Raw genomic sequence first — 21363 nt, forward strand, 5'->3', positions numbered from 1 at the left:
GCAAAAAAAAAAAAAAAAAAAAAAAAAAAAAGGGATGATGATGATGATGTCTTTATTAGGAATTAGATGGTTTTAATGTTTTTTCTTAGGCCCCCTGCGTCAATTTTATACTGTGTTTTAAATAAGAGCTAATAATTGAATATGCAGGCGCATGTGTACTTCCGACATGGGAAATGGCATTTCACTTGCAATCAACCAAAATCTCCTACTTCACTTCCCCAGTCCACCCCGATATTCATTGGCTGATAATAGTCGCCGCTAAATGAAATAGTTTAATTTATTATTGTAGACAGATTAAGGTGACATGTTATGAAGCATAACTTGGCATGATGCTAACGCCCATGGTAATGAGAGGGGTGGACAAAATAACCTAATCAAATCAGAACCGAACCAAATCAAATTGAGCAGATTGGTTAAATGACGACGATGATGATAATTGGTTCTATTCTAGTTCTAGACAATAATTGGAGTCCATTTGGTAAAAAAAGTAGGGATCGGAGGTAATAGCACCAAACAATAACACTGTCGTAATTTCAATATAGTACGAGGACAATATCTCACCGTTCTAGTATTCGTCAAGATCGAAACTTTGTGAACTTGATATTGAAGATGTTAAGTTCGATATGAATTAAATAGAATGTCATTTGGAGGTGAGGAATATCAATTATGAAAATTATGAATTCCCAATCAAAAAACTAAAATAAAAATTATATTAGTGTCACTTAAAATTTTCTTACAAGTCCATATTTGAGTCCCATCTTTAAAAGTTCATTTTTTTAGACTCATTTTTCAGCCACATATTTTTTTAATAAATTCATTTTACACTTAAATTCAAAAAAATTCTCTATTTTTTTTAATCATTCATTCTATCAAAATATGGAACTCAAACAAATCCTCAAGTCCATTGGCATGCTTGGACTTGAGGTTTTTCTTGCAATTACAACATTATTGGTTGCTGCATTGCGTACAAGAAAGAATAGTAGAACAAATTATAATTTTGCTATAAAAGTGTAATTGACCCATCCCAACCGTCCAAATGTGCTAAGGTACAATACTATTGCGTGTTGTTGTTAATTTATCCTCTTGCCAAACAAGAAACGCAAAACCAAACAACTAAAAAATTCTCTTTGAAATTCCTCATCAAGTTTTGGGAAGATGATGCATATGACTCTCTACTGGGGCAAAAAGGTTACGATTTTGTTTGATTCATGGAAAACCGATTCATGGACCAGCTATTTCCTTTCTCTTCTTGCGTGCTTCCTCGTCTCCGTTTTCTACCAGTACATGGAGGATCGCCGCCTCCGCTTCAAGCTCCTTTCTGTCAAAACCCAAAAGTTGTCCAATGGGTCGGCTGCCCTCAACAGCCCTTTACTCTTGTCCAATTTCGCCAGCAGAGGCGGCAAATGGGCTGCATCAAGATTTGCCGGGGCGATTTTATTTGGAGTCAACTCTGCGATCGGTTATCTTCTTATGCTGGCCATCATGTCTTTTAATGGCGGAGTGTTTATAGCGGTGGTTGTGGGGCTTGCAATTGGGTACTTGGTTTTCAGGTGCAGCGATGAAGAAGTGGTGGTGGTGGAGGACAATTCATGTGCTTGTTCTTGAGTCTTAAAATATTTTTCATTTTCGATCTTGAATCTGTTAGATCATATGTAAAGTTTACTGAAATGAATATTCGCATTATTTTTACTGGATATGTTATGTAATTCTATCTTCTTTGGGATGTGGTATATTTTCTTGATTGTTTGCTCAGAGCTATTTCTGGGTTAGAAAATTCTTAACTTTAACTCTTTATCTTTTTACCTACTGGGAATGGGCAGTTTTTGTATCCTTATTGGTGAAATTTGCATATTGACAGAGACCGGAAATGGGCTGGCAGAGAAGATTGGTTATGACATGAGACACAACCTGTTTTTAAGCATCTTAATCGAAAACAATTTGTAAATATTCCATTTCGTTCACAAGATTCACTCAAAGGAAATCCCCGGTAAGATTCCAAGAATTGTTAGGTAGTTCAGCAAGTCAACAAATACATTTTTGCACAGATTTTGTGAAATTTAACAGAACTCTAGATAAAGCAAGTAAAAGAAACAGCGGATTTACAGTTGAGCATGAGTTGAATCGATGAAAGAATAATCAGCTGTTTCAGACACAATCCAAAGCTAAAAGTTGACATGCTTTACATTGCTTCCATGAACACTAGTAATGTTCTACAGCTCCCTCTAGCAAACCTTCTCCAATCCATAAACTGAAATGGATTGGAATTCCTCTGCAGAGGCAACAAAACAACTTGATAAGAAGGAACTATAACGTGTTCCTCTCTTCATTTTCCTGTCAATTTTGATCAGCGAACACAGAACTCCTCCATGATCACTGCTACCGCTGATCCTCAATTTTCAACGGGACTAGTTCACTCTCCTGTCGTTGACCTCTAGGTTTCAAACTCTTTGGGAACCATCTGTGGCAGCTTTCTGGTAACCTGGCAGGATAACATGAAGCAACAGTCAACTTTGAAACAAAATAAAGTGTTAAACCAACTGATAGGAATTAACAAGCAAATAATACTAACGATAATATGAGCAAAAATTAAGAGAACTCAGTTCAATTTAATGAAATATCGAGTTGTGCCATCCAGAAGTAAACTCTATGTTACTTTGTTCACATGTGTGATAATTGGGAAGTAACAGTCATTGATGAAAATGTGGCCAGCAAATACACAATAAAAATTGGCTTGTTACTTACAGATCCAATCTTTCATAAATTGCCCTTCGCACTGACGAGTTCAGGCCATATGCTATTGAGTTGAAGAGGCCCTGAAAAGGATTGATGGAAATCGTGAAGTTGGGTCTCCCATTGGAGTAGTAGAGATTACATTTCTTTTCTGAAAGCATGAGTTTATCGAGATTTCAGAATTACCATGAGAGCAGCCATTCCAACATCAAGCACTGAAAGCCAAAATATTTTATGACCTGGTTCAATAAAGTCATGGATGCGGTTGATTGTACCAAAAAACCAAGACCCAATAAGAATAAGGGGATAGTAACCCCATCGGTTCAGTGCCTGTTAAGGGAGAGGGTGATGATATGTAAAACTTAATTTGACTTTTCCTGAACATTACGTACATTGAATATAGAACAGAAGTATCTGCTAATGAAAATGATTGATATATGTGCTCAACATTCCATGACTACATTTCACAAGGGAATGGCAGCAAGATCAGAGAAAGTATGATTTCAAAAAATCATAAGCAACACGTAAATAGGTCAATGCTGTAATAGACAACAAAAAATCATATATATGTCGTTATTGAAAGAAGGATTCACACAATTTCTAAACCATGCAGAAGAGGGATGAGATAGACTTCAAACATCGAGACATAAATAGGTCAATATGCTATAATAGACAAAAACACAATTATATATGTGTCGTTGCTGAAAAGAAGGATTCACACAATCCAATCTAAACCATAAAGAAGATGGATGAGAGAGACATAAGTAAAGATGCAGGTAAAAATATTCTCCCATTCAAAAAACTTCACCAAAAGAAGAACACTGATGATACATTAAGCCACGATGCAATAAAAGGCATGTACCGCTATGCGACACCAGGTTGCAACATCAATTTTCTTCAAGAAAACATAATCTTGATCCAAAGTTTTTAAATTTTCAGACGTTATGTAGAAATATGTAGAACAGAACTCAAAACCTTCGTATCTGGCCATGCATCTGATTGGTGTGATCGCTCAGACATTCCCGCTAACATCTGGAACAACAAATCATGCATCAATGTGGCATCAATCCATCAAACATTCAAAAAGGATTTTAGGCACCTCAATCCTATTCCAGGAACACAAGAAGGAAATGAAGCATCTAGATAATAGTAACATACACGAGTGGCATTGTTTAACATGCGTATCACTTGAAAATAGGTGATGCCATTGAAAAGAATAGCCCCCCAGAGAGGTGCATAAAATGTTATGAAGTGAACCACCTGCAGGAATAAATAGGTTACCAACAAATTTAATAGTCCAGGGGAATGAAAGCAAGATAAAGACGTTATAGATGAGATTACGGAGGCCCAAAAATAATTCAATGTCAAAAACTCGACCTCTAATGGCTCTCGATCTTATGATTAAGACTTTGTAATAATATCACACTTCATATTCCTTATCAATAAATCTTTTTGCCCGATCTTATTACATGAGTTTTATTAAATGTATCCTTGACTTTCTAAATCTACTTTTTAAGATAACAAAGGTTTTTGTCATAAAATTTTCTTTGTCATCTTTTGCAGTGCTATCATCTGAGTGAAACGTAAAGTTAGGAATTAATGGAAAGTCAAAATCTTGTCAAAGCTCGGGCCATAATCCTTCTCCACATAAACTAGCCACTTTAGGCAAAAGGCTAAATCTTGTTTCAACTATACCCAAAGAATAACTTGTTGCATATGAGTTTCTGTAAACTATAATGTTAAAATGATAAACAAAAGAATAAATTTTCGACTCGTGACGATCTAGAGTCCTTACAGGATTCACCCTCTCATAAATACATAATATCACGAGCTAAGGAAGAAAAATATTGGTGTGTGAATAGTTAACTTACAGCCTTGATTAGTAATCTAGTATATTTGTTCATAATATATGCAAGATCATTTACATGGATTGCCCAAAATCTGCAATAGACTGCATAAAGTGTAAAGCACCAACATCCTCGAAAACAGGTCTAATAATCCTTATTCAATACTTACCAGCATTCAATGACGTAAAATCAAATAGACTACAGATCTAAGAAAATGTCTAGATTTCCAGAAATGCAGCAAGGAAATTGTACATATGCCTTCAGAACTTTCAATTAAGAAAGATTACCGGTGATAAAATTACTTTATACACTTGCCTTTCCTGTACGTCCTGATTGTGCCCAACACCAAGTGCCTAAGCGACGTATATGCCCATGGTCATTGCCAATAGAGCGTATAACTGTCATGACAACCGAAGTACCTAAAAGAGGAGTTGAACATCCAATCAGGGGTAAAGAAAGATGAAAGCATAGAATTTCGAACATAGCACTAAAAAGGAACCCCAGAGGAAACAAGAGACACGAAAGCATATAGAGAAAATAGCTATACATTTCAACTGAGCTAATTGGTTATCATGTAAAAAGGCATACCCCAAACGTACAAATGAAACATGGACTCTAGATCCTCTACATCAGTTTTGTGTCTAACAACTGTTCTGTGTAGAGTAAAAGCGATCGTCGTAGTCCACAGAAAAGAAGCAACACAGAAAAAGTGTGTCGTGTAACCCTGAGCATAACAAAAGAATCCTTTAGATGGATCCCTGCACAAAAGAAGAATAAAGATAGGAAATTTAATTTTTATTGAATAAAAATGACACTAGAATTGATTGTATTTAGCTGCTACGTTCATACCCAATGATGCTGAAGAAACTGCAAAACATGTCCTGTACCAGAATAAAGCAATACCTTAAAGATATGCATTTTATTGTGCATTTTAGACACAGATAACAATGAACAAAGAAGTTTATCTTCTAAGAACATGGTGAAAGAGAAACAAACGAGAAAAACTGAAAAGGCCTGTGAGAATTTGCAACATTAGAAAAACATCAGAATGGGATTCCCAAAAGAAATTGATATAAAGGTTTTCATAGTCGGCCATTGGGTAAACATGTATACAGTCACACAAAATTGAGGTTAAAAAAAAATAATAATAATAATAAATCACACATACATCCAACTGACAGCATATAAAGACTATCAATGAAGAGCTGTCGAGCAGAAAAATGTTTGATGCTATTAGGGTTGATCAAGAAATATTTCATGTGACATCAACTAAAAACTATAAACAGGCCACAGCATCAAGTTCCAGGACCAATACAAGCTTCAAAGGCTTTAGAATTAAAATTGAGAAACAGAATCCAGTTTGGAGACCTTAACTGCGCCTAATCAATTACATTTCAAATCGTAAAAAATTTCAAACTTAACACCTTCCATTTTTCTTTTCTGCAGCTACATGACCTAATTTAATTTGAGACAATACCAAACGTGGTATCAGTCCAATTTTAACTCTCAGACGCAACGATAAAACCTTGGTCACGATTATCCGTAGATCAAGTAATTAATGACAATATTAACAACATTGATTAAATGTCAATAGTTGGAAGTAAAATAAATAAAAAATTGAAATGCGGAAACATTTACTGAGAGGGCGAGGAAGAAAACGAGCTTGAAGGAGAACTTGCGGAGCTCCTTGAAGAGTAAATAGCATAGTACAATGAACCCGGAGCCTACGAAGGAGAGGCTGGAGGCTCCGGTGTTGATGGCCGTTAAAATAATTTTTTATATTAAATCGCCTGCTTGGTTGACCAATTTTCAAAATTATTTTTAAAAATTTTGGATTTATGACTTGAACTTTGGACCTTAAGGTTAGATGAAGAGCACCTAGTGACTGAAAAGTGATAGTTTATGATTATTTTTACACGATAATATATATGTATCGCATAAATCATGAATAATTTTTTAAAAATATTTTGAAAACAATTTTAGTCCAACACTTTAATTTATTTTTGAATTATAGAAAAGTTGAAATTTGTGCTACAAATGACAACGCTTAATGAGTTTAGAGGACTAGTGGCTGTTTTTCTCGTGCAAAAATCGCATACCACACACATTCACACATATAGCTCTCTACTTTACTCAAATCCAACTTGAGCACATATTGAGGGTCGTAAATGCCCTCAGGGACGAGCCCAACTTAATTTTAATGCGTATTGCATACTATAATTCAAGGGCTTAATTTAAAGGTTCGTTTCAAGCCTCGAAAACTCAAAGTCTGGCCTTGATTGAATTTCACGCCGTACTAAACAATATTTCTAGTTTTGTCCCTAAAGGCTTCTTGGCTTGGACTATGGCTGATGAAATGAGAGATAAATGAAGAGGGAATATGTTCAATATTGGAATTTAAGAGTAGAGATTGGAGAATTGTGCGATGTCATGAAAGTAGCTTCAACATTGCACAGGATGGACGAGGACGTGAGGGGTGGACGGGGGTTTGTTGAAGAAGATGAAGTATTTAGGGTTGTTGTTGGTGGTGGTGGGGCAGGCTTTTAAATTCTTTTGGCTTTTTAATTTAATTATTTCAATTATTGATATGTCATTGACGAAAATATCCATGTTTAAATTAGCCAAAATATCCAATTTTTCCATATATTAGGTCAATTAACTGTGCAACTCACGATTTTCATCCATTTGGGCCTTTACGGTAAGGGACATTCGTTGGTATAAAATGAGTGTTGGGGTAAAGTCTATAAAAATGTGAAAGGTTAGGGATCGCTGTTGCAATTATCCCTATATGACATATGAGCGACAATAAATGATAAATCCAATTAAATAATTTTACGTGATTCATTTAATTGATTTTTACATGTGATGTCATAGAATAGTGTTTTAGTACTAAAAGGTGCTAAATTCATTACCCAAAATGTAATTACCATCTAGGTAGGTTAGAATTTGTGTGGTTTGATTAATTCTTTTTGGAGAAGTCATACCAAGAAGCACCTGCTTCTGCATGAACTTGATTATAAATTATAAAAAAAAGTGTGTTTGGTGACGAGGTTGCCCACTGGTAACTTCAAGGGTACCATTTCCAACAACAAAACTGACCCATTTATTTATTACGGATACCGTGCGCAATAGATGTTGAAAATGACAACGATATCATCTCACACATGCTTGGAGGCCGAGAAGAAAAGGTTAAAAAACGACTTCAAATCTATCGTTTCATCTGTTGTCCTTCCATAAAATTTGAATTATGCTACACAAATTGGCTAAAATATAAATTCAAAAATAAAGGACACACATGTCAATTTATGATTGGACTATTTGAAAAATAAAAACAACAAACACCCATTCATCTGCTGCCAAGTCAATCAACTTTTTTTCCTCATCTTTGAATCTAGACAAACATCGTTACTCATAAAATTTACACACTCAGTTACACTTTTATAGTGGGGAAATTTTACGTAATACATTAAGCCCCTTTTTGGGCTACATTGATGTATTTTTGGAAAAAAAAATTTAGAATAGTGATATTTTTAAGAATATATAGTTAAAAACAAAAAGAAAAATATTTTTGTTTACATGTAATATTATTTTATTAAAAAATATATAGTTAAAAAGAAAATAGGAAAAAAAATCAAATTTTAATAAAATGGAGCCCAAACAAGAGTTAAGCTTTTATTTAAGGAACAACAAAAACAAGATAACATATCTGAACTATAAACTTTAATGAAATCTCGTGTCTTGTCAATTTTATCTTGAGTGAAGTTAGTCTTTCACTAAGAGTGTGTTTGATTGACATGGAAAATATCACCTAAAAAAGAAAATATTTTTCATCTTTTGTGGAAAATAAAAACCACCTCTACCCAAGGAAAATATTTTCCTTAAAAACAAGGAAAATTATGCATATTTTCAAAAGTTGGAAAATGTTTTCCATGGAAAAAAATAGCAATCAAACACTCAAAGTAGGAATTTGGGTGGAAACTGATATTTTCCATAGAAAATAAATGTAATCAAACACATCCTAAGTTCATGTTTAGTAGAGATTAAAATTTAAATTTTAATGTAAGTTAAATTTAACAATTAATTTTATCTACATATTTTATGGGATTCATAACTTTTCAACCACACATCTCATCAACTTTTATCAAAATCTACTAAAAATCTAACCATTATATCCCCCAAACATAGACTAAGTAAAGCTTCATATCGCACAAAATTATGCATTAATAACATTTAGATAAAATTTTATAAGCAACTGCTAATTCTAAAAGTTGACGTGTCAATTGCTAGTTAGTTACAAATAAGTATATAGTCACATGAATTTTTCCTTTAATCAAATTAATGTACATAGATGGAGCAATCAACTTGAAATAAAATTTAAGTTCAGTGACTAACTCGATACAAAATGAACCTTTGTGACTAAAATGAAAATCTATGAAAAGTTGAGTGACCACAAGAGTATTTAACGTTTTAAAAGGACACCAGAAACCCGTTCTCTTATCCCTGTTTCAGTTATCTTCCTCCCTCCCTCCCTCTCTCCCTCCCTCGATCCTCTGGGGTACAGATACAAATACAATGGTAGCTTCCTGTCTCAGCCTCGTCTCCTTGTACGGAAGCTATCTCCGCCGCTGTCTCGCCACCGCCGGCCTGTCTTCTCAGACAATAGACATTGACGGTGACACCTCCATGCACTTCTGGGGTCCCAACCGCATGAATTCCTCCACAACCAATTCTAAACCTTCATTGATCCTGATTCAAGGATTTGGTCCACATGGCATTTGGCAATGGCGTTCACAAATTGTGTTTTTCTCAAGCGAATTCGACCTCTACGTGCCCGATCTACTATTCTTCGGTGAATCTTATACAAGATCCTCGGATAGGTCAGAAGTTTTCCAGGCGGTTTGTGTTACGAAGCTTCTCGAAAAATTAGGGATTCAGAAGTACTCTGTTGTTGGAACGAGTTATGGCGGTTTCGTAGCTTACCACATGGCAGCGAGGTGGCCGGAGAGGGTGGAGAAGGTGGTGATCGCCAGTTCTGGGGTGAACTTGCAGCGGAAGGATAACGATGAGTTGCTTAAAAGAGCCAAGGTTGAGAAGATTGAGGAGTTGATGTTGCCCGCGACGGCCGGGCAGCTTCGGACGTTGATGAGCCTTTCTGTTTTCCGGCGTACCTACATGCCTGATTTCTTGTTAAATGACTTCATTGACGTAAGTTCTTCCAATTATTGACGATTTTAACTAAATAAGGTGATTCTGCATACAACATAGCATTTTCTCATTGCTAATATTTCCTCAAATCCTTCTCATAAAAAATGTCGTATTGTTCTTGAGTTCTAATTTCATTAAAACGAACCCTAATCGGTGGACATTGTTGCTGATTTTTACCTTGTCTCTGTGCATTAAATGAAAATGGAAGCAGCCAAATATTGTTGGGCTCTATGTTTACCTGTACTTTAATTAAGAGCTAGTTGATTGTTGGAAAGAAAGTGGACGCCATTGAACTCTCTCTAAAATAGAGTTAAGGGTCCGTGATAGTAAAAATAGAATTTGGGTGAAAAGAAAATGAATTTTATGGAATTGAATTGCCTAAAATTTGTTTTATTGAAAATTGTCTATTAAACATGCTTGATTGATATAATTTTCCACCTAGAAAATATTGAAATTTTGGATATTTTAGTGTTGGTTCAGCTTAATTTTCATGAAAATTGTCAATTAAAGGAATAATTTTTTTTTATAATTGGAGATATAATTTGTTTCAATTGCCAAAGAAGAGAAAAGAAAAAAAGAAACCTGGAAAACCAAACCCATGGGAAAACATTTTCCTCAAAAAGGTGGAAAATGGGGTGTGCCAAGAAAATTTGGCCAATCAAACATGCACAAAGGTGGAAAATAAAATTTAATTTCCTATTTCCATGAAAAATTTGTTGTATCAAACAAAGCCTAAAGTCAAATTAATTAGGAAAATTTGTAGCATAAGTCAGAACCTATTATAGCATCTCCAAGAAATTGTTTAAACATGAAATATTCTCTATTTTAAAAAGTCAAATTTTAAAATCATGCTCCAAGAAATTATTTAAATTGACATTTTAATTTAAAGATTGAGTTTTTATGATTAAATACATTCAAATGTTTCAATTTTCAATGTAGAAAAATAAAAAGCTAATTTAAAAAAAAAAGCTAGTTAAAATAAAAGATAGAGAGAAATAATGAATATTTTTTGGAAGAAGTAAAATTAAGAGTTAAATATAAAGAATTTGTTGGAATAAAATTCAAAATTTTTAACTCTCTAAATTTATAAATACTCTCCAAATGAGATAGAATATGTTATTTAGAAATAGAAAGTCTCTTGAAAATGCTCAAAATGTGTGAATGGATGCCAAATTATCTTTTAGAATAATGCCACGTAGAATGTACAATTAGTGCTTAGCACCAATCTGGTAACGGTGGATTCTTATCGCTTCATTGTCCAATGAAACGTCTTAGGCTCCAGCATTAGCATGGTAGAGGATCCGCACGTGCAATTCAAGTATTAGGTGAAGCGTAGCTAAGGGTTTTAACTTATGGCCTGCCCACAGACCTTGGTTTCATCCCCGGCGAGTCACCTTCTCTGCCACTATTGGTGCTTCCCCACCTCGTTCCCTGTTCTAAACTACGCAGAGATTTAAGTATTACATACTTGAGAGGTTGTCGGATCAAAATATCAATAAAATAGAGAGAAAAAAAATCTTAAATGCTACATTATCCTTAGGTCGGTAAGTCTCCACTCAGGTTTTTCCAATTAATTTTAATTCCAGCCACCAACTTGACCAAAAAGTCTAATTGGGTGGTTTAATTGACATTTTAATGGCCTACATTCTAATGGGATCATTCAAGAAAATAGTTACAGGGATATAAATAATTAAATAATTTTCTCAGCGAAGGATCTTACTTTAAAGAAAGGACTAGAAAATTCTGAATTGCTTATAAAAGTAATGGAACTGCATAATTTATGATTGCAAATGGGCACAGAAATGGTATACTGACAATAAGAAGCAGAAGCTGGAACTCTTGAAAGGACTCACTTTGGGACTTGATGACTCAGTAAACATATCTCCTCTCCCACAGGTACGTGTATTATTTTCTTGGTTTGTACCTCAACGTGACACGAGTGTTTGTTCTAGGTAAATCTTAATCAATTTGAAACGATTTTTGCAGGAAGTGTTGGTTATATGGGGAGAACGAGACAAGATATTTCTATTAGAAAAAGCTCATGAGCTCAAGAAGTAAGTATTTCATTTCATACATAAATACACAAACTTGTATATAAAATTAAGTGATTAATATTGGTATGTTTTTGTTTATTATTGCAGATTACTAGGGGACAAGGCCAGATTAGAAGTCATAAAGAACACCTCACATATTCCGCAACTTGAATGTGCAGCGAAGTTCAACAACATTGTCAAGAATTTCTTGTGCGAATTGTCATGACTTTTATCTTTTAGTTTGAAATTTGTAATAAAGGGTTTTGATTTTCTTGGGTGAAGCTTCTGAAAACTGTCCCCAGTGGCATATAATGCTAGGAAGATTCCTGGATTTGGAGGCGAAACTGATCTGAGTTTGAAAAAATATTATTATGCCCCAGTTTGGCCCCTATTTTTTTTTTTTTCAAATTTTAATACGTGGAATAGTATTTTTTGAAAAATGCGTGGTTGAAAAAGAATGAAAATTTTTCGATTTACGTGTAATATTATTTTATAGAAGATTGTGTGGTTAAAAATAAGAAATAGAAAAAAAAAAGTGAAAAGAGAATGGGGACCAAAAGGGGGCTATGATTTGTATTTGGAAATTTTTTTAAAAAAAATAAAAAAATCTATCAATAAATTAGGCTCTCATTGAATACGAATCTTTTGATCAACTTTTATCAAAATTTACTAAAGATCTGATTTTAATCTCCACTAATCAATTTTTCATTAATCAGCATATCTTGTCATCATTTTCATCAGAAAATCCATTAAAAGAGTAAAGAGACTTATTCATTTTTCACATTTTGAATAAGAAAAAAAATGTAAAATTGTGGCTAATCATTTTTCCTTATTTATATAACAAGTTAACAAATTTTTTTGGATAAAAACCATTAATAGAAACAAGATGTGTTGTTAATTAGTGGAAGACTATGGATGACAATATGATGAAAAGATGTTAAGGACTTAAATGTGACAATGAATAAAGATGAAGGACTCTATATACATTTTAATTTAAAATAAATATAACTAGCCTTATTTATTTAACTCTATCTATTAAACCTGCCAAATAGTCGATGTGGACTTAATTTTCATTTCATAAAATATTATTTTTAGCATTGTTTTTTAAAAAGGACAAGAATAAACAAAAATAAATCCACTAACTTCTTGACGACACGCGTAGACGGCATTGGAGTGTGAAATTTTTCCCCAAGAGTCAAAAATGCCGTCCCCCCGGTTTTGGTTCCCATTTTCTTCTTCAGCTCTCTCCACGAAACTCAGATCAACACTGCAATCTCTCATCACCGTTTCCATCTCTGGTTAGTACATTTTACACTCTGTAGATTTTTATACAAACATGTACGTATGTACTGTGCTTACATATATATATTCATCTATTTATACACATGCATTCATATGAAGAGTGAAAGTTTCTTGAAAAAATTAATCTTGCAAGAGGGACAGATTAATTTTCTATTGGACTCAACTTGGGGATTTGAAATTGGTAGATAAGAATATGTAGAAATTGGCTCATAATTTAATTAATCATTTCTTTTTTGGGAAGTAAAATTGAGACTTGAAAGCGTCGCCCCTTTTTTTTCTTTTTATTCTCTTGGATGTGCCCAGCAGCCCACTTTTCGACAAATAAACTTGAAGAGTTGAGGGTGCTCAATTTTCTAGCATTTGGATTGCCTAGTTTTCAAGATTTGTGAAAGTATAACATTCTTATCTAAAATGAGTTTTTAAAAAAACTACTGGGATTTAGTTTGCCTTTGATATGGTTGAAAACTGAACAGTGAAGAAAAACGGTGGTATAGTTGGAAGTGATTAGGCAATTGGATGTAGACTATAAATGCCATTTGTAGGAATATGTGAGGGCTACAACTGTTAAGTCATCAAGTATTGGTCTTGCCATCCATATCTCAACTAGATTGATTGAATATTTAGATTATAACAGTTTGAATGATTTTGAAACTTGGTTATCAAGTATGTTCTTCACTGGATTTGTTGAATATGGGTATTGTAACAGTTATACTGCATCTCATCACTCGCTATCTCCTTGGTAATACAACTTTAGACCATATGTCTTGTGCAACAAGGTTGGCAAGCACGATTACTTAAATGAAGAAACAAGATTTTGATTGAACTTGGAAATTATGACTTGGTCAAGCTGTAATACCCCCAAATCTTTTATAATCATTAATTATGAAAATTAGAACCTTAGTTTAAAAGTATGAAAGTTAGAGGATCAAATTGAGGGCGTACGTAATTGTAGTATCACTATATTTAAAATCAATCAGCCATACTTATAAATATATAGGTGTACGTAAATGTTGTAACACTATATTTAAAATCAAATAGGCACAATTATATATAATTATATTCATATATAGATGTACATAATTATTGTAATCATGCAATTAAATCAATCAATCATAATTATATACAATTTTATATATCAATACACATATACCATAAAAATATTGATATCTTACTTATTTAAAAATGAATCTTTCTAATTTATCTTATATATATATGAAATTATCTTTCATATATATAGAAGTTTACTTAATTTCCACAATCAATAATATTATATACATATGTAGATGCACGTAATCATAGTAATCATATAATTTAAATCAGTAAGTCATAATTATATTCATATACAGATGTATGTAATTACAGTAATCATACAATTAAATTAATCAATCATAATTATATACACAATTATATATATCAATACACATATACCATAAATATTCATATCATAAATATATAGTTTACGAAATTGCACTTATAGTCCCTCAACTATTCGAACCTCAACTATTCGTACCTTAGTTTAAAAGTATGAAAGTTAGAGGATCATGTATAATTACGATTGATTGATTTCAATTATAGTGCTACTATAATTATGTGCATGTATATATGTATAATTATATATACTTACGATTGATTGATTTAAATTATAGTATGACTACAATCACGTGCATCTATATATGTGTAATTGTGTATAATTATGATTGATTGATTTAAACTATATGATTTTCATAATTATGTGTATCAATATGTGAGTGTGTGTGTGTAGTTATGATTGTTCCATACTACACGCATAATTCATAAACAGTTGTTTAAGGTCCAAGTTCTTCCGTACGTATTTTGTCAAATCCTCTTCAGAGTTATACAAAGTAAATGTAGTCATACATTGTATTTTAAATCATTTTTCATGCTTTAAAATACAGAATTCCAAGTTATGAATATGATATGGTCCTGTATGTTTAAGTTTAAAGGACCGGAGTTTAGTAGCGCTACGTACGGGAATTATAGCAACGAAGTACGGTTCTTAATTCCAGTGTCTCCCTATGTATGTTATGATTATGTACAGAGATTATGACCACCTAAGTTCGATTTTTAATCCCCGTATCCTCTTATGTACGTTAAGAATTCCTAAATTTTAAATATAATTATGATTTATGTGGCTCACTTATTGGGATTTTATCTCACTATCTATGATTTTCCCCCTTCTAGGTAATTGATATTCGAGGCGTTGAAGTTTAGAACAGGTCTCCAGTGGTATAATAAAGAAAAATGATTATGATTTTTGAATAATAATTTAATGTTTATGATTAAGTATTTGTTTTTAATTATTATTAAGAACAATTATCTTTTATGAAAGATTTATTTTACGATACGCTTTAATGATCAAAGGAAAAAATTTGGATCGTTACACAAGCCCTATCTTGGAGGATTGTAGCTTAATTATATTGGCTTTTAAAGAAATATTGCTTTGCAAATTAGGATAGGGTACATTGTTCGGAGATTGGCAGAAGGGAGTTAAGATTTAATGCTGAAAGTATGGGATCACTGTGCAGTAGAGACCAACGTAACCATCAGTCTGATACTGAAGAAAAGTCACGGGTACGTCTTTCTTGGTACATTCATAATTTCTTTTCACCTAATGATTTTATAATATTACACAAGTCTCCTCTTTTCCATTATTCATATCATCATGGCAATGAATTTAGTTTTTGACATGAATGTCAGACTGCACAAATAGAGAGACAAATTGATCAAGAAACAAAGGCAGAGAAGCATATACAGAAACTTGTACTGCTCGGTAAATTGATTTCCAACTTTAGTTTTGGTTCTGCTAGGGGTTCAATTTAGTGATAACATCTGTTATATAGTTAATCGATTTCGATTTGGTGATCAAATATAATGCACAAGCTCTATTGTACAATTTGAGATTTTCTCAGTGTTCTCTACATTTGGGAGAGACATGTGAGTAGTATATATTTAGAGACAAATAGGTGAAAATTATTGTATAATTTTACTTTTTTGTAGGTGTTTACATATACAGTCAGAACTTATTAAGATTCCATAATGGTCCATTCGATAACTAATTATACCCCATAAAGTTCAAAAACTGCTATACAATCTCATAATATGAAAGTAGACTTCTTTCTATAAGTTATTATGATACTATAATCTGGCAATTGACAATGTCTAGTATGCCATGAATTTTTCAGAGGCTGCACGAACATGTTTCCATATATATATATTTTTTAAAACTTGCACACATATGTATAGATTCATATATAGATATATTAGTGTGTGGGCATGTCCGTATTTTGCTTTTGTGCAATTGTGATTCTTTCTTGAGCTAATTAATGGATGTTTCACATAATACATTTTTTTCCCGTTTCGTGGCTAAGGTGCTGGAGATTCAGGGAAGTCAACCATTTTCAAGCAGGAAAGATGTCTTTTTTCTCCAATGAGATCATGAATTATATCGTGTGGTTTCTGAAATTATCTTCAAATGAGTAACATGTATATGTGTGCTTATTGCCATGCAGATAAAACTTTTGTTTTTGAGTGGTTTTGATGAGGAAGAGCTGAAGAGTTACATACCGATCATCCATGCCAATGTTTATGAAACAATAAAAGTACGCTATATCTCTTACAGTCTGCTAGTTACTTATTTCTCTTTGGTAATATGCAAAATATTTAAATGGCATCTATTGATAGAGATGTGTATATGTAGATATTTGAGATTAGAAGGGTGGATTTTAATTTAGTTTTGAATTATTGCCCACAGATATTACTTGATGGATCAAAGGACTTGTCTCAAACTGAAGCAGATTCCTTGAAGTATGTTATATCTGATCGAAATAAGGTTTGAATCAATTTCTTAACAGCATAATTTTCTTGGTCCTTGCTTGTCTTTGTTTTAGTACTCGGAGCATCACATAAATTAAAAAAAAAAAAAACATATTAGATTCTACAACTTATACTATAATTCTCGATTAGAAGCCTTTCTCTGGTGTAAAAATGAAGTCTGCACTTCAACATTCTGTTGTTGGGAATGAAGTTCAATCTATTTCAATGCATCAGGAGATTGGGGAGAAACTTTCAGAGATATGTGATAGGTTGGAATATCCATGTCTCACTAAAGAGTTGGCACAAGAGATTGAAGCTTTTTGGAGAGACGATTCAATACAGGTTTACTTCATCAGAATGGCTAATAACTCCAGTTCTTTAATATATGTCTCTTTCAATGATATCATTGACTTGAATACTTGATGAAATAATTAGAATATGTTCATAGATTTGGTGCAGCAAATGTTTGATGGTGGCCTCTTTTGACTTCACAGGAAACATATTCACGTGGAAATGAGCTTCAAATACCGGATTGTGCCCATTATTTTATGGAAAATTTACAAAGATTGTCTGATAGAAACTATATTCCTACAAAGGTAGGAATAATATGAATTCTCTCATTTAGTTTTCTTTTTGTTTCTTATACAAATTGAAAAGAAACCAGTCACAGATGTGTCCTAGTCCTTGTCACCGTGCCAGTATACGTAAAATTGGCCTTTTCCTTTCTCAGGTTTGACTGGCCATATTTTAGGAAATTCCGCTTAATCACATCACTTGAGGTTAATGTACCACCTACGCAACATAAAATTCTGAGGCACTGCAAACCATGTCAAAATTTGTGGCTCTTTTTTTGCAAGATTTTGTGGCTCTAAAAGGAGATTTTTGTTTCACTTTAATACTGCAGAAGTTAAAATCTTGATCAGTTTATTCAATGTGTCTTTCAGCTCCTTACAAATTCAATTACCAAGTAACAAAAGGTTAAACTAGTTATCTCATATTATCCCGTTGAGGAGAAAATCTTTTTATCACTCAATTAGATGGCGTCTCCTTTCTTGTTCATTTTCTTCACTGGTATGATGTCAAGTGCATCTTGTATGTTTCCCTATCATATTTACTTACTATGGACTTAATGAGCTTGGGTGGACTAAGGTAAAATTTTTGTTTAAACTTTCAAACTGCTACTGTCTTACCGTGGACCTTTCTCTTTTCAGGTTGTCTATTGATATTGAGTATTTTTTTAAATCATTTTTGTAACCTTCTACTACCCTTTATCTTTCCTTTTTGTCACCCTTTATAACTCTTGTTGCTATAATTAAATTGTTGTGCACTTGATTAGTATTCTTATTCTTGTTTAGGAAGATGTTCTTACTGCCCGGGTTCGGACAACTGGTGTTACACAAATCCAGTTCAGGTGATATCCAACTGCTGCAAATGTTTTTTTATTTTCACCACCGACATAAGCATTTTCTGTATTTGAATTATTCCTGTGGCTTAACAGACACCCTTCCCCAAAGCATTTATTGTCATACCATGGTGATATAACAGCAAGATGAAGTGAACTTGACATCTTGCTCGTGGGCAAACCAATCATTGTTGTAAAATACCAGATTACAGCCGCCCTCCATCGCCTATGGCATGTCATTCACCAATATTTCTTCATTTTCAGGAATAGAAGCAATCTGTTTTCCACTGCTACATCTGCATCATTAATAATACTAGAAATTGATAATAGATTCCGTAAATTGATCCCAGGAGTCATACAAAATATTCTTTCATCATTGAAATGTTTACAGCCCAGTTGGAGAGAACCAAAAAGGTGAAGCATATCGACTTTTTGATGTCGGAGGTCAGAGAAATGAGAGAAGAAAGTGGATTCATCTATTCGAGGGTGTTACTGCTGTGATATTTTGTGCAGCTATAAGCGAGTAAGACTGATGTTGCCTTCGCTTAATAGCTAGTTATTTTATACTCCAAGTTATGGTCATATTATCTGCAACTCTGCTGTTCGTAACTTCCAAGACCTCTATGCTTTGAATGAAACAGTACATGAATGGAGATTTTATTTAAGCTTTGTTTCTTCAAGTTGATTGTGTCGTAATTACCACATGGTATCATCACTGTGTTTCAGGTATGATCAAACACTTTTTGAGGATGATAACAAAAATCGACTGATGGAGACAAAGGAACTTTTCGAATGGGTCCTGAAGCAACCATGCTTCAAGGTTTTATTCATATCTATTCTTTAACGTCCATCTTATGTTAATTCAGTTTCTTTGGTGTGTACGTTTGACATGAGTGAATGATTTGTGCCTTGTCCTTTTTTGCAGAAAACTTCTTTCATACTATTTCTCAACAAATTTGATTTATTTGAGAAGAAGGTTCTCAAAGTAAGGTTACAGTTATTTTTTATTTTTTATTTTTTTTATCTTTGGACAACTTCCACGAAATTGGTTGGGATATCCTGTGTGGGCAGGTACCGCTGAATGTTTGTGAGTGGTTCAAGGATTACCAACCAGTTTCAACAGAAAAACAAGAAATTGAGCATGCTTATGAGTGAGTTTTTTCTTGTGACATCTCAGTCCTGGAGAAACACTGTGTATGTTTTTTTGATGCTCCAAACTAATCAGGTTTGTGAAGAAGAAATTCGAGGAGTTACATATTCAGAGCGCTACCCCTGACTGTTCTGACCGAGTCTTGAAGATCTATAGGACCACTGCCCTTGATCAGAATCTTGTAAAGGAAACATTTAAACTGGTAGACCAAACTTTGAGGAGGAAAAATTCTTTTGAAACGGGTTTATTATGATACCAATCCAATGAAACTTTATAGCAAAGAAACATCATTTATTGTAGGCTTGCTCAAGATTGGACCTTACTCATTAGGCACCAGTGTTTGTATCTACTCTATTGATATTGTTAGCTTGAAATCCGCCCAGGAAATCTTTTCTGACGATGTATCAAGTATCTGAAGACAATATAACTTTCACCCAATGTTTTATGTAATTCTTGTGAATGATTTGAAAAAATATATATATTTAATCTTAATTATTTTGCAGCATATGTTCGTTGGATTATGTACTCACTAGATCTGGTTTTATACATGTTATGGAACGATGTAACGAGTATCTGTACTCATCTTATATTAAGCATCAATGACGTGTCATGTATATTTATTGGAGAATTTTAAACTTAATTCAAATATTGAGGTCCAATGTTTGTTTATCCATAAATGAATTTATATGACACGTCATCAGTGTTTAATACAAGATGAGCGTTGATACTTGATATTAGTAGATTATTCATGTTATTGGATTTTTCTTGTTTTCAAGAATCCCTTGTTTAAAATGAGTGAGAACATGGACTTTTTTTAATGTTGACTAAGCCACTACATGCCTAAACCGACCAAAATCTCAATATCCCGTGTTCTGCTGGTGACCTGTTACATCATAATAATTTTGAGCCTATTGAAGCCAGCCAAACTTCATGTTTTGGTACTTTTCTTTGTTACCAAATAACACATGAAATGAATGTTGACAAACAATTTGGAAGAGACCTGTCAACTCATTCACACACACAAACGCGCTTTAGAATATGAAATCCAAGATAATATAATAATTTTGCAGTGTTGGAATTCATTTATTTATGAAATCTAGTTATAGGCCAATATTTTTCAAAATTGATATAAAACTATAACATCGATTATCTCTGGTTCTGTGTTGTCTTGTTTCATTTCGTCCTATATTTATTTAAACAATATATAAAGCTTATCCAAGGGATTAAGATTTAATCCACTTTTAGATTGCTTTTCCAGCAACTATTTGTTGATCCTTAGTTGTTTATGAATTTGTAACTATTTTCATGCAAGTTTTGGTTTGTAATGCAAATTGAGTTATTGGTTCACGTGCAATAAGAAAGTTATTTTAATTTTATATGTATTTGCTTTAGTGCTCATCGCTTTTGATTTGACGTGACAATATTGATTATATTGTTTTTCCAATAAATCATGCCCGTAGTTCGTGTATGAACGTGGTTACCGCAATTTTAAATGTTGAGATACAAATGTAACAAATGATAGATCAGATATGAACACAATACTTATGAAAATTTGGGGGTCGTAATTGAATTTACTCCAAATAAAATAATAGGAACATTCGTCAAGTTGACGTAGATTTTACACAACTGAGTCCATTTTGATTAAATTGAGGTCCATTATTAACTCTAGGTAAAATTTGAGCGAGTTGGAATTTGAATTGCTTGAAAGATTTGAGTTTAATCAAATGAGATCTTTCAAATAAAAAATTTGAAAATAAGATTATGTGCCTCTTTGATAAAGTTCTTTTGAGATTATAAGTTGGACTTCGATTGTAATACACGGGTCATTGAATCTATAACTTTTATTTACTTTTAAATAGA

At 33.1% G+C, this 21363-nt stretch overlaps 4 protein-coding genes across 10 annotated transcripts; 3 read left to right on the forward strand and 1 right to left on the reverse strand.

Moving 5' to 3' along the window:
* Positions 1–1027: 1027 nt before the first annotated feature.
* LOC111380077 (copper transporter 5.1-like) lies at positions 1028–1750 on the forward strand. Its single transcript, XM_023003541.1, has one exon. It carries the CDS (start codon positions 1156–1158, stop codon positions 1603–1605), a length of 450 nt encoding a protein of 149 aa, XP_022859309.1. The 5' UTR covers positions 1028–1155; the 3' UTR covers positions 1606–1750.
* Positions 1751–1966: 216 nt separating this feature from the next.
* Positions 1967–6353, reverse strand: LOC111380078 (G-protein coupled receptor 1; the record flags this gene model as incomplete). Its single annotated transcript, XM_023003542.1, has 9 exons — positions 1967–2479; positions 2743–2813; positions 2917–3060; positions 3706–3762; positions 3889–3990; positions 4893–4996; positions 5166–5335; positions 5427–5458; positions 6216–6353. Coding segments are annotated over 9 exons (921 nt in total), but the record flags the coding sequence as incomplete, so codon positions are not given.
* A 2736-nt stretch (positions 6354–9089) lies between these two features.
* Positions 9090–12194, forward strand: LOC111380091 (2-hydroxymuconate semialdehyde hydrolase-like). The gene is made up of 4 exons (XM_023003555.1): positions 9090–9782; positions 11583–11678; positions 11769–11836; positions 11924–12194. Exons 1-4 carry the CDS (start codon positions 9150–9152, stop codon positions 12039–12041), a joined length of 915 nt encoding a protein of 304 aa, XP_022859323.1. The 5' UTR covers positions 9090–9149; the 3' UTR covers positions 12042–12194.
* A 775-nt stretch (positions 12195–12969) lies between these two features.
* LOC111380093 (guanine nucleotide-binding protein alpha-1 subunit-like) lies at positions 12970–20008 on the forward strand. 7 transcript variants are annotated; one of them, XM_023003559.1, is made up of 15 exons: positions 12972–13113; positions 15320–15364; positions 15590–15709; positions 15836–15908; positions 16507–16544; positions 16648–16737; positions 16890–16967; positions 17186–17293; positions 17446–17547; positions 18307–18362; positions 18745–18876; positions 19080–19173; positions 19279–19338; positions 19425–19504; positions 19579–20008. In XM_023003559.1, exons 3-15 carry the CDS (start codon positions 15647–15649, stop codon positions 19754–19756), a joined length of 1152 nt encoding a protein of 383 aa, XP_022859327.1. In that variant the 5' UTR covers positions 12972–13113; positions 15320–15364; positions 15590–15646; the 3' UTR covers positions 19757–20008. The 7 variants fall into 7 exon arrangements, with proteins under 7 accessions (XP_022859331.1, XP_022859330.1, XP_022859332.1 ...); XM_023003560.1 differs by having other exon boundaries at positions 15320–15354; XM_023003563.1 differs by lacking the exon at positions 15320–15364 and having other exon boundaries at positions 12970–13113; positions 18311–18362; positions 18750–18876.
* Positions 20009–21363: the final 1355 nt, after the last annotated feature.

Source organism: Olea europaea, unplaced genomic scaffold (genome assembly GCF_002742605.1).
Source record: "Olea europaea var. sylvestris unplaced genomic scaffold, O_europaea_v1 scaffold2091, whole genome shotgun sequence".
NCBI classification, from domain to species: Eukaryota; Viridiplantae; Streptophyta; class Magnoliopsida; order Lamiales; family Oleaceae; genus Olea; species Olea europaea.

Bases quoted from the DNA above. Each gene is read 5' to 3' on its own strand.
- LOC111380077 (XM_023003541.1), top strand. From the start codon at position 1,156: ATGATGCATATGACTCTCTACTGGGGCAAAAAGGTTACGATTTTGTTT.
- LOC111380091 (XM_023003555.1), top strand. From the start codon at position 9,150: ATGGTAGCTTCCTGTCTCAGCCTCGTCTCCTTGTACGGAAGCTATCTC. The intron at 9,783-11,582 runs GTAAGTTCTTCC...AAATGGGCACAG, and splicing joins TGTTAAATGACTTCATTGAC to AAATGGTATACTGACAATAA. The intron at 11,837-11,923 runs GTAAGTATTTCA...TTATTATTGCAG, and splicing joins AAAGCTCATGAGCTCAAGAA to ATTACTAGGGGACAAGGCCA.
- LOC111380093 (XM_023003559.1), top strand. From the start codon at position 15,647: ATGGGATCACTGTGCAGTAGAGACCAACGTAACCATCAGTCTGATACT. The intron at 18,877-19,079 runs GTAAGACTGATG...ACTGTGTTTCAG, and splicing joins TTTTGTGCAGCTATAAGCGA to GTATGATCAAACACTTTTTG. The intron at 19,174-19,278 runs GTTTTATTCATA...CCTTTTTTGCAG, and splicing joins TGAAGCAACCATGCTTCAAG to AAAACTTCTTTCATACTATT.